Below are 12,888 nucleotides of genomic sequence, written 5' to 3' on the forward strand. Positions count from 1 at the left end.
CAGGTTCTCCTCTCTCCTCAGAGACCATCAGGTTCTCCTCTCTCCTCAGAGACCATCAGGTTCCTGGACACCTCCCTGACTGAGGTCCTTCTACCTCCACTGCTCCTGGATCCAAACTCCTCCCATGTCCAGATGATCTGGATCACCAGGCTCATTGGGACCTTCAGTTTTTCTGGACCCTTCCTCAGGTCCGTCCTGTCTCTGTCCTGCCTTCCTTGGACTTCCTGTCCTAGTTTAAGTCAATGTCCCCCGTCTTCCATGGGACCTTCTATAAACAGGAGTGTTTCTTTCCAAATCCCCTGAACTCCTCCAGTCAGGTTGTAGAAACATCGTTAACCCTGACGGCTGGTTTTAGGCTTCAGTTTCAATAAATGTGCTAAATTTCAAACAAACCTTTTTCACTCTGTCATTACAGCTTTTGTTTGTAGAATTTTGAGGGAAAATTGATTTAATCCATTTTGGAAAAAGTCTGTAATCGAACTGTGGGAAAAGTGAAGCTGAATTCTTTCAGGATGACACGTTTGACTCCAACATCCTCTATCATTCCGCAGTTTGGACAACAATATCTGTTTGTAAAGCTGCACACAAAGACACAAATGCTGAAAGATTAATTAAAACAAGCAGCCGAAGGCAGACAAACAAGATGCAAATGTTCTCTCTCTCACACTCGTTCTGATGTGACGGAGAGGCAGGACATTAGGAAGCAGCAGCTGTCAGCCTGTTAGCACCGCTGCGTGCGAACACCTGAGTCCTCTGCTGGAAAACAGCCAGACTGAGATCAACCATCCAAACATCTGGACACCGGGGGGATCTCAGGCTCAGAGAAGTGTTAACGCTGCAAATCAGAACATTTTTTACCAATCTGCTCCGGCAAAACAGTCAACAACATGCAGAAGGTTTGCTCAGCCTGATCACAGCCACCTTCTTCCTGTTTGATTTATGGACTTTTTAGGCCCCATGCTCTCTGAGGTTCGGTCCATGACCACCACCCATCGGACAGGAGCAGGAGGAAGTCAGGATTGTGGTTTCCACACCTGACAGGATGGCCTCCACCAGGTCTCCGTCCTGGATCTGCGAGGCGGAGCGCAGCAGCTGCAGCATGTTGTCCAGCGCCTGGTCGTGACGAAACAGGAGGATCTTCTCCTGCATCCCGTAGAATCCACACTCCGGGATCTGAAGGAGGACAGCGGAGTTTTAACCCAACAGAGGCTGGACACAAACAAACAGATAAACAAGATGGGGCAACAGTTTCCTCACTTTCAAAAGGTTTTATTGATTTTTAAAGTAAAATGCAGTTTGAACGCTCAGAGCTGAAAGTGAGTTAAATAAAATCTGAACTTATGTTGGTTCAAATATTTAAAGGAGAAAATAAGATGCAAGGAGCAGGAGATAAAAACAAAAATAAAACCCTAGAAGACAAAAAAACGAACACGTGAAGACATAAAGAGACAAAAACAGATCCATTAAAAACTAAAACTTTTATCTGTTTCAGGATAAATAAAGTTTGAGCTGAAATCAAAACCTGTGAAGAGATGTTTTAACATCCATCTCATGTTTAAAATGTTTTACATTTCTGCTACATGCAGCATCCTCAACACGCTCACGCTCTGCAGACGTGTCAGAAATCTGCGACCAGAAAATAAAACCTAAATATCTTTCATGTTTCTGTAAAAGATGAGAGAAGAAACAGTGAGCGCCCTTCACCTGCCTCCTGATTCAGCTCCTCAGTGACACACTTCATACATACTTCTTTATGTGTGGTCGCCATGGCAGCCGCACTGCTTTTGTTGTCATGGAGACAAAAAAAAAACCCAAGGCTGAATCGTCTCCATGTTCCCCATCGCTTTATATTAGACTCAAGACTGTGTGTGCTGGACGTACAGAACCACATGTGGAGAGCAGGTCAGGAGAAAATACAACGTTTTAAAGAAAACGCAAAGATAAAGTTTCAGCTGAAAGTGTCAGTTAGTACAAATGTGAGGTTTTATCTGAAAGGAATAAACAAAACATTTCTGTGTGGCGTCAAAAATGCAAAGAAAATAAAAATTACTGTTTCTGTCCTGAAGAACTGTATGATACTTACTATAAATTACTGTACTTTACTGTATGTAACTGTATTTTACTGTAAGTTACTTTACTGTACGTTCAGTGTTCATTTAAGTTTGGTTTAAAAATTATTGTTCTGATCAGTAAAACTTAACACAACAACTATAATAATTCTTGCTGCCAGTTTTAAGCCCATTTAATTCATATTTGTACATTTATATGTTAATCTTTTTGTAGTTGTTGATCCATTTCTTGCTCCATCTTTGTGATCATTTTTATTTTAAATGTATTTTTGTCTGTTGCTGATAAAAAGAATGAAACTCTTTAAGTTCATCCATCCATTAATTTAAAGGCCTGGTATTCCTTGAAGGAATGCATATCACCTGCCTCCTTCAGACTAAGATCATCCTGGTGGTCCTGGTCTTCCTGGACAGAGGAACAGAGGACGGGTTCTGGTTTCTGCTGGTTGCAGATGATGGGGTTCTGTTGGGTCTTCAGGTCCTCTGAGTCCGAGGCCAGGGTTCGGGGTGAGTCTCTGCCCCGGGTTTCTGGACGTCATGGCAGGACGGAGCAGGAGGTGGACAGACTGATCTGGGTCTCGTCCACTCAGGACGTGTCTTTAATCAGGTTTTTGGTTCAATCAGAGACTGAGAAACACTGGAGAACCTACAGTAGAACCGATGGACCGTTTATTCACTCGGGTTAGAACCTGGTAAAAACCTGATCAGTTTTCATTTCCTGACACATAAAAACTGAACTAAATGAACTTTGTTTATCCCCTTGATTGTAAATCTCCAGCCTTTTTTGAAATTTTACAAATAAAATCTATTTTATTATCAGTTAGAAACATTATGACAAAATTAATTCAAGACGTGTGAAGAATTTCTAATAAACACTGAAGGTAGAGAAGTGTGTGAATGCTGTCTCTGCTGGAGAAACAGGAGACGGATTTCATGTTTTCCTTTGATAAACAGCAACAGAATCCTGTGATTTCTTTAGTCTGGCACTATTTTAAAAACACATAAAAGTCTGAACAGAATAAATCCACAGAAAATAAGATATTTAGCAGGAGAGAGAGAGTCAGAAAGAAGATGAAAGGAAAACTGAATAAAAAGGGATGAATAGAGGTGAAAGGACAGAAAACACACAAATCTGTTCATCTTTTCAGCTTCATTCAGAGGTGTGTGTGTGTGTGTGTGTGTGTGTGCGCGCTCTAATAATGGCCCTCAGAAGGACACTTCACAGCTCCAATCATCATCAGTTGCCAGGCAACAAAGAGAAAGTGCTACTGACAGATACACACAGTGCCATTATTACTGTTACTGAGGGGCAGAGGTGCGACTGTGCCTGTTAGCAAAATATCTCATAAACCACTGAATGGATATTAATGAAGCTCGAAGTTATGATTTAATGTTTATCTGTCAGGGTCGACTTGATTCCAGGTGGCCAACATCCAACAGACATTTCTATAATCCAGTAGATTTTACAGATAAGGAGCTAAAACTGGGGGTGGTAGTAGCTGAGAGTCATCTAAACACGCTAACACAGTACTGATGGACTTTTACTATAACTGTTATATAATATAAACAAGCTGCAGTCATAGTTTTAAATATTATTATTTATAACTTAAATCAGCTTAAATAACTTCATTTACAAATATTTTTGAATCTGCTTCTCACTTCTTCTGCTGTTAGCTTTTAGCTAGCCTTTTGCTAATTTTAGCTCACATTTTGCTACTCTGGGCTTTTAGCTTTTTCACCTTTTTACTTTTAGCTTCTTTTAGCTTTAAAAACTCACACATTTCACTGAAATCCTCTCTGGTTAGTATTAAGACTAATAAAAAGCTTCATCTTTGATCTGAAGTTTAGCTGTTTTGTTTGACAGTCGAACAAGAGACCACAGCTGCAAATTAGCCTCTGGCTAGAAGTCCTGTTTCCAGAACAAAACTGTTATCTCTGTAAAAAGAAAAGTTAAATAAATGATCAGTTTGATTAACCGCAGGAAGAAGGAAAATGTTTCCATTTAGCACCTTTTGTTTGGGAAATGTTCATCTTCACTTTGTGAGGATCAAAACTAAAAACACAAACAAGTCAGAATCTGAATAAATTTGTTACCAGAATTAAATGATTCTGAGATTAATTCAGCAGCTGAACTCCAGAAGAAATCTGAGCCATTTTAGCTGATTCACGTGACAAATCTGAGCCGTTTGGACGGTTTTAGCTGATTCACTTCAGCAGCAGAACAAGAAGTTGAAGCAACACATTTAAAAACAAAGAGTTCCTGCTCCGGTGCCTTTCTTTAAGAAACCCACTCTTGGTCATTAAGGCTGTTTGTTGATTGGTTTGATTTTTACTCAATGAGTTAAAACTCGTTATCGTCTCCTCTCATGTCGTCCCACAGAGTCCAGTGTTGGTCCAAATGTCTCAGAGCCTCAACAGGAACCCTTAAAACATCTGGGAGACGGAGCTCAGAGGGCTTCAGACTCTTAGATTCTCTTACCTTTAAACCAAACAGTTTTTATTCTGTAGGGTGGTTCTTATCACCCGCCGCTGAAGACAATGTGTGATAATGTTTTTATGTTTGTGAGTCTGTAGTTTTAGTGATTTATCTCATAAAGAAATCATTGAATTGAATCTATGACTGATTGACCTTTGAAATCATTCCAGCTAATCAACCTGAGCAAACTCAAAAAGGGCGATAACTGAACTTACTGAGCTGACAGTTGGTGTGGTAGTAGCTGAGAATCATCTCCACCACATGTGCTGAGCGTTAACATCTTCATGGATCTCACATGAGCTCCTGCGTGTCACTTAAAAACTCCGTCCCTTCTCAGCGTAAAATGATCTGGCATGAAAATGACGGGCGACATGCATTCCTTTTACAAAATGCTAGCCTTTAATTAATTAAATTATTATATAATTTGTTTATTTGTTGACATTCCCAATTCTGAAAAAGTTGAGAAGTTGTGTAAAATGTAAATAAAAACAATAAAATTATTTGCAAATCCCCTAAATCCATCTTTTATTTACAATAAAACAAAATATCAGATGTTTAAACTAAGAAATTCTACCATTTTTAGGAAAAAAATCAGATAATTTTTAACTTTATGGCAGCAACACGTCTCTCTACAGCTGTTCCAGATGTTCTCCTCTGTGCAGCATCTGTAAACATCTGGACCTGAGGTTGTCCCATTCTGTCTGTCCAACAGTCCTGGAACCTGGACTAATGCACCCCCATACCATCAGAGAGGCAGGCTGACCTCAGAACAGTCTCACATCTGTTCACATCTGGCTTCTTCTTTGCCTGATAGAGCTTTAAGCAGCATCTGTGAACTGTGTTTACAGAACAGAACCAGAACCAGCCTTGACCTTTGACCTCAGATGGTTTTATGATCTGGAGATGGAGATTCAGGAACTTTATTGTGAAAGTGCTCCTCTGTTGTCAGACACTTCCTGTCAGCTGGTGAACCTCGGCCCATCTTCAGCCTCTAAAAACTCGTCTGATCTCTGAGAATTAACTGAATTAAAGCTCCTCCAGATGTTTCTGACTCTGCAGCCAGATGTTGCTCCTGGAACAACTTCTCACAGACGTGTTGCTGACATTAGATTCAGTATTAACTTTTATTTAAGTTGTAAAATTGTTTAGTTTACATTTTACACAGAGGCCCCAGTTTGTCAGGATGAAGGTTGTTTTTTATTTATTTATTCAGCTTCATCTGAGAACCGACACCTTTTTCAGTCCAGCTTTCACTTTTTATAAAGGATGACTCAGAGGCTTCGAGGAAAGGTCTGGTTTGTCCTGGTCCAGTTTGTCCTGGTTCTGACCAGTTTGTCCAGGTTTAGTTTCTCCTGGTTCTGAATTAATTTATCCTGGTTTAATTTATCCTGGTTCTGACTGGTTTAGTTTATCCTGGTTCTGACTGGTTTAATTTATCCTGGTTCTGACTGGTTTAGTTTATCCTGGTTCTGACTGGTTTAATTTATCCTGGTTCTGACTGGTTTAATTTATCCTGGTTCTGACTGGTTTAGTTTATCCTGGTTCTGATTGGTTTCTCCTGGTTCTGTGCTCCACATGTAAACACCACCCTTACTGTTTGGAGGATCGTGGCTGCTCTGACCCAGGATCCTGATCTGGGACCAGGTCTAGCCTGTCCCTGTTAGGACACCTGTGGGGGATCTCCTGAGGATCTGGACTCTGGGTTACCTTCTGGTTGATGATGGAGCACGCCACCTCCCGGACCTGACCCAGGCTGAGCTCCGCCGCGTCCAGCAGAACCGGCTCCCGGCTCATCCCGATCTGGATCTGGAAGGAGATCACTCCCCCTCCGCCTCCTCCTCCCCCACCTCCTCCTCCTCCCCCCTCGGTGTTGGGGCTGTTGGACCCCCCTAAGAAGGGGAGCGGGCTGGGAGCGCGGATCAGCGGAGGAGCGCTCATGTCTCCCTGGAGCTTTCCAAGTTTTTCCAGAGTCCCGGAGGATCCCAACAAGTCGTTGAGCTGGAAGTCTGGTCCCGGAGGAGCAGCAGGAGGAGCAGGAGGAGCAGGAGGAGCAGCAGGAGGAGCGGATCAGACCGCGCAGAGCCGCGGGATGCTCTGACGCACGGAACTCCTCGGAGCGTCAGAAAAACGAGAATTCATGAAGAAAAAGGAAACAAACCGGCAGGAAAACGGGACGTTTGCAGCAGAAACGGAGGAGAAGAGACTCAAAGACTGGAGCAGAAAACTGCCTGGAGACCAGCGGAGGGGGGAGGAGAGGGGACAGAGTCACGGACGTCAACGGTGGCTGAGAGGAGGAGGAGGAGGAGGAGGAGGAAGGGGTCTCCTGAGCTGATGGATGGAGAGGAAGAGTTCACTTTCCACCTTTATTTATGCCTTTTTATTCTGAGGAAGCTGACCTTTGCTGCCAACCCAGAGCGGATCCAAATTACTGCGTTTAATAGATTTACTTTATGAAATGATATCAGATATGTGGGAGGTTCAGGGACCAAACCTCTGCTGGACCCCACTTCTACCACCTCTACGGTTTTACTGTGGTTCTCATTCACCCGTTCATACAGAGATCTCTGTTTTATGCTTCACAGACTTAAAAATATACTTTTACTCGTATATCAATAAACTTATCAGGGCAGAGAGGGTTCCAGTGTCCAGGGACACTGCAGGACATCAAACCCTCGATCGACTGAAAGACAACCACCCTTCCACTGGGCCAAGCCGCCCCGCATCAGTACCGGAGGTGACCTGAAGTCGGACCTTATGGCCCCCCACCATGATGCCAGGAGGAACACTGTGTGTGTCCACATCCTCAGGAGGACTGGTCCTCTCCTCTCAGGGTCACCATACTGTCCCCATGACGGTCTCTGCTCCGGTGTTAATGACGGCCTACACGTGGGACAGTGGACCTTCAGTCCAGCTGGTACCGGTCCTGCAGACATGCTACACAATGACCTGTGTCTTCTGTACTTCCTGGTGCACAATAAGACAATCCTCCCTTGGTGTCTTGGTGGATCAGAACCTTCAGGATGTGTGGGGGCCCTCACTGGCTCCAACATCAGCCCACTAACATCTGTAACATACGCCCTGCATGCCGAGTCCCATGATCCCAGCCCCCGGCTTCATGCAAACCCTCTATGTGACCCCTATCAGACCATCCAGTTCTGGAGATACTGAGTCTATGATCCGTCCTCTGAGTCTGCTGATCTTCACTCACTGTTTACTGACTCCAGCAACTACCTGATAACACTATCAGCTATGTCCTCTGGTGCTCAGTTTAGACTCCATAAATGAAATCATTTACAGACCTATCACTGGTCTGCATGTGGACCACATTAGGTCTAAACCCCGTCCTCGTGTTTGTTATCTGGGTAATTTGTATAAATTATATAATTTGTCAGAGTATTATACAGCAGGTCAACCATGTGACCCTCAGTGAGTGTAAACAGACAGCTTTAATGGCAGGTGGGCGTTTATAGACACATGACAGGAATGAAGAGGGCTTTAAATTATGGTTTTATTGCTAAATATTTCCGTCTCCATTGTAAAAATCTTAACTACCAAGTGTTAGAGTGTGATTCCAGAAGAAATGAGCTAAAAACAGGAACTCCTGAGTGTCTCAGAAGCTGCTGAGTCGTCTGCTAAATGACTCCTCTGCACTTTTCCTGCATGTTTAACCATTCACCTGTTGCATCCGCCAAGCAGCGCTGCTCATCCGGCTCGCAGCAGACAGAGTGAGGGGTGCTAGTTGCTAGGAAACACACACACACACACACACACACACACTTCAATCAGCCCTCCTACACTTCAACCTTGCCTCCTTTTACTTCCATTTATTACCAAGGACGGTGGCAGAATGGCAGCATCTGTTGCATGTGTTTACTTGTGTGTGCGTGTCTGATGACCCATTTGAATGTGATTCTGGTTCGGGTTCTGAGTCGAACGAGCCTCTCTTTGGGTCAGAACATTAAATGATTGACACTTTGGTTCATGCTTCAGCTTCTGTTGGGTAACATTTTATCAAATGCATGTTAAAAAAATAAAAAGCGTGTTGCGTGATGTGTTATATAATGAAAGAAACGTTACTTGAAGGAATGCATATCGCCTGCCTCCTATGACAAATATCTCATTTAATCTGTTAGCACAGAGTTTGTGTTGAGGACGACTCTCAGCTACTACCACACAGAGCATCATCTCTGCAGAGACGGCTGAACCAGGCTCTCCTCCGGCTGGTAATGTGTGGCACTTTCCACACTTCAAACCCATGGAGCCAAATTACCTCCATCACAGAAGCTCTCAGTCCCATCACACTTTGAAAAGTCAGGAGTTGGGTTTCATGTCAAAATAAACAGGGAAATATTCTAACTCAGTTTTCAGACGGGCGCCTCGAAGCAAGGATTAGAAATCCACCAGTCTCCGAGATCAGACACACTTCCTACATGGTGCTTTTTCTCTGAGCCTCTGGGTGATTCACGGTGAGTCTTCAGCTCCCTGCAGATTCTGTAGTTTTCCTCCTTATTTATGGGGTTGTTTGCTAAAACAGAGCGAAGATGAGTCACAGAGGACGTAAACAGATTCATGAGCAACAAAGAGACAGCAGAAGATTCCCCACACATGTTGTCTTATCAAATAAATATTTCACAGCAGAGTAATAACACTTGGCCAATTTAACTAAATAAAAACGATATGGTTCTTCTGTGTCTGTGTCCTAAACCTCTGACCATTTTAAACCGTCAGCTACTACAGCACCTCATTTTAGTTAAAGCCAAGTTAGCTGTGGCGGCCATCTTTAATCGAGTTGACCCAAACTACTGATTATTCACAGAGGAAGCTCCAATAGATGCTTTATGTTTCATGAGATAGTTTAAAAAGCCTTAGTTTTTACAGGATTTGTGTGTATTTTGAGGTCGTTTTCGGTGAATGACGTTGCCATGGTAACCTGAAACAGAAGTAAACGTAACGGCACACATCTGGCGGCTGAGCAGCTCGCTGTGATGTGTGTTCAGGTTGTGTTGAGGAGTCAGAGACCCGTTTGGAGGCGAGCAACAATCAGAGAGCTGCCTCATCACACTGAGCATGCTCAGTACAATCAGTGTTTCTGCAACTCAAACACACAAACATTACTTCATGTTACTGACACCATCATGTTCACACACACGAACGATCGGGACAAACACACTTCATTGTGACAGATCTGACACCCACCACCCGTTGTTTCAGTTTTGCAGCCCCCCCTCTCCCTCCGTGGGTGCTATTCCCATCACTGTGGGGAACGGCACAAGTGACAAAGTGCTAAAAAGCCACCGTGTCTTCCCAGGAAATTTGTTGTGCAAATGTTTTGAGGCCGACGCACGGCGAGGTACAACAGTAGTCAGGGGGCAGCGTTTGGAGGAACGTGTCAGTCTGCGGGGGTCACAGGTCACACCTCCCGCATCCTACAGTTTGTCTTAATTACTTCACATTTACGGCAGTTTTTCCACTAAAGAACAGAAACCGATCTCACACACGAGGAGCTGAGACTCGTCCTGTAAAACACCAGGAAGACTTGGTTTTCCTTTTTATGGTTTATTTAACCAGACAGTTTCTGTTCAAACGTAACGACTGAGCGCTGGATGAAGAAGCTGAAGGAGAGAAACAGCAGCTAAAAGTATAAACTGCAGGTAAAAGTCTGATCTGTGGACTCCTCACCCCGACCCAGACGGAGCGGTCCACAGAACCGAGACCTCAGTCTTAAAGGAGCCGACTGTCAGTCACTTTCACAGACGTTGAGCTGAAGTTGGGTGGTAGTAGCTGAGAGTCATCCATCCTCTGAGATAACTCTGACAGCTAACAGAAGGAAATAAATAAGTCAATAAACGAGTGAATGGTTGAATTATTTAATTAGACTCGACCCCCTGGGAGCTCAGTCTTTAGACCAGGATGGAGAACCTGTTTCTGTGGTCCTCCTTCATGAAGGTCTTCTAATCACTTAGGCCTCAGAGATCAGGTGAGGAGCTTCATCATCCAGCTGCTCCACCTTGAGATCCTCCAGAAGGATCTGGAGAGGGTCTCTGGGGAGAAGGTCTGGATTTCCCTCCTGGACCTGTGAGGTCCACAACCTGACCTCAGAGAAGATGGATGGATGATTTAATGATTTCATCTGAATCTGATGTCAGATCAGCAGATCCTGCTGCTGCGGTGTGTCAGGATCAGATCCTTCAGATTCTGAACTTCTGTGTGTGGTTCTGTTTGAGGTTCTGCATGGTTCTGTGTGGATCTGCATGGATCTCCATGGTTCTGCGTACACATGTGTGCAGAAGGTTTCCCTGCGAGCGAAGCCGACAGTCGGCTCATAAACATTAATGTGGTGTGACAGCTCCCTCCTCCGCTCACGACTGACACTGCTTCCTCAGATACTCACACACTTCAGCACATGAAGCCATCTCTCTCACACACACACACACACACACACTTCAGCACATGAAGCCATCTCACACACACAAACACACACACACTTCAGCACATGAAGCCATCAGAGGACGACTGGTGCCTCGAGTTAAGAGGAAATCTGTAGAATCAGTTCATTCAGTCTGAAATGAAGGAATGCATGGATGCATATTGGGTCATGAGATATTTTGCTGACAGGCAAAGATGACGACATAATTCACGTTTCACTACTTTGCACTAATGTTTTGCTCCTTTTTGCAAGTATTTAACTCATTTTAGCTCATATTTTGCTGCTTTTTGCTCTAGTTGTTTGCTGCCATCGTGTTCATTTTAGCTTTTAGCTTCTGCTCTCTTTGTTTCAGCTTCAACAGCTCAGTTTCAGCTCTCAGTATCACACAGTTTCTTCACATGGAAGCCTGTTTCTGTTTTTATTTACATTTTACACAAAGTCCCAACTTTTGTCTCCGGTGTGGTTCTGGATCCAATCAGACACAAACTGTTCCTAGTGCTGAAAATTAAAAATAGATCCTGTGATGTGGAGTTATTTCTCCCCGTGTGTAATTAATTATGTTTAGGAAATGTTTTTATTTAATCCATGCTGTGTAATTACATTTGTTTGAGCTGCTTCTTTGTCTTTTTTTCCCCCTGCAGGCAACAAACAGCAGCTCGCTCTGAACTTTCAGCACAACACAATTTGCGGCTCCGACCCAGGGGCGCTCCAATCCCAACACTCATTACTGGGAGGATCGGGGTGGCGATGGCGCCCGCTCCTCCACGCGAGCCATTTTCCTCGTGAGTTTGATGTAAATATTGACGAGCGCCTGCGCCGCAGTGCAGCAGCTCTCAGCCGACATCTTTCCTTTCCTCAGATGAGACGGAGGTGATTCTGTCCTCCGTCAGGTTGACTTGAATCCAGCCGAGCAGCTTTGATTTGATTCAAGTCATCCTGGTTCCCATTAGGAGGGTTTTAACACATTCCTGTGTTCGGAGGACCATTTTAACCCTTCATTCCTCCTGAAACACACTGCTGTTACTTTAATGATATTCTACAAACAGCATTTATGTTAACATGTACATTTACTAAAAATGTGTCTTTAAAGTCCCCCTGAAATGTTTAGCTTGGAGTAAGCCAGTTAAAATAATCAGTGGTTTAAAGTTTACAGTAGTTAGATGAATGCTGAGTCTGTGCTGATTTTTGTTTTTCCAATCTAACTGCTTCTGAATACTTTGTGTTTCTTAATCATTCCTTTATCCAGACATTCAGCTTTCTAACTTTTTATCAGGTGGTATTTTCACTGAACCCAGAATGTAGGTGAAAAAAAGGAGCTCAAAGATTCATTAAGAAAAGCAAAACAAAGAGATGTTGTGACAGCAAACAAAAATCACACGACTGAAGGTGAGGAACAGATTATAAAGACTGAGGCTGATCAGAAGGTGGACACAGGTGAGTGATTACTAACGAGGGACAGGTGCAGATGGTTGAGGCAGGCTGACGAGGACCAAACACCTGAGGGCAGGTGAATGATGACGCCACGGGAAGCAAAACTACAAGAACTACACGGGAACTATTAACATCAAACACAAACGATTGACATTAAACACAGGAAAAATTAACATTAAACATAGAAACTATTAACATTATTCACAGGAACTAAAATAATTAAACACGAGAACTATTAACATCAAAAGCTGGAATTATTAACATCCAACACGGGAAATATTAACATCAAACACGGAAACTAATAACATCAAACACGGGAACTATTAACATTAAACACGGGAACTATTAACATCAAACACGGGAACTATTAACATCAAACACGGGAAATATTAACATTAAACACGGGAACTATTAACATCAAACACGGGAACTATTAACATCAAACACAGGAACTATTAACATTAAACACGGGAAATATTAACATTAAA

General features: G+C 43.3%; 2 protein-coding genes across 3 annotated transcripts in view; one reads left to right on the plus strand and one right to left on the minus strand.

Moving 5' to 3' along the window:
* The window catches only part of prkd1 (protein kinase D1), a 23,196-nt gene extending 16,824 nt beyond the window's left edge, over positions 1–6,372 (minus strand). For both annotated transcript variants that reach the window (XR_005234405.1, XM_017435680.3), the window contains exons 1-2: positions 6,250–6,372; positions 1,035–1,173 (exon numbers count right to left, since the gene is read on the minus strand). Coding sequence is in view for 1 of the 2 variants with exons in the window: in XM_017435680.3 (XP_017291169.1) it covers positions 1,035–1,173; positions 6,250–6,336 (226 nt within the window). In the remaining variant the exon portion in view is untranslated. The remainder of the gene's footprint in view (positions 1–1,034; positions 1,174–6,249) is intronic.
* szt2 (SZT2 subunit of KICSTOR complex) overlaps positions 1–12,888 on the plus strand; it is a 321,741-nt gene that overhangs the window by 74,317 nt on the left and 234,536 nt on the right. The gene's annotated exons all lie outside the window — the stretch shown is intronic.

The sequence above is a fragment of the Kryptolebias marmoratus genome, linkage group LG18 (genome assembly GCF_001649575.2).
Source record: "Kryptolebias marmoratus isolate JLee-2015 linkage group LG18, ASM164957v2, whole genome shotgun sequence".
NCBI classification, from domain to species: domain Eukaryota; kingdom Metazoa; phylum Chordata; class Actinopteri; order Cyprinodontiformes; family Rivulidae; genus Kryptolebias; species Kryptolebias marmoratus.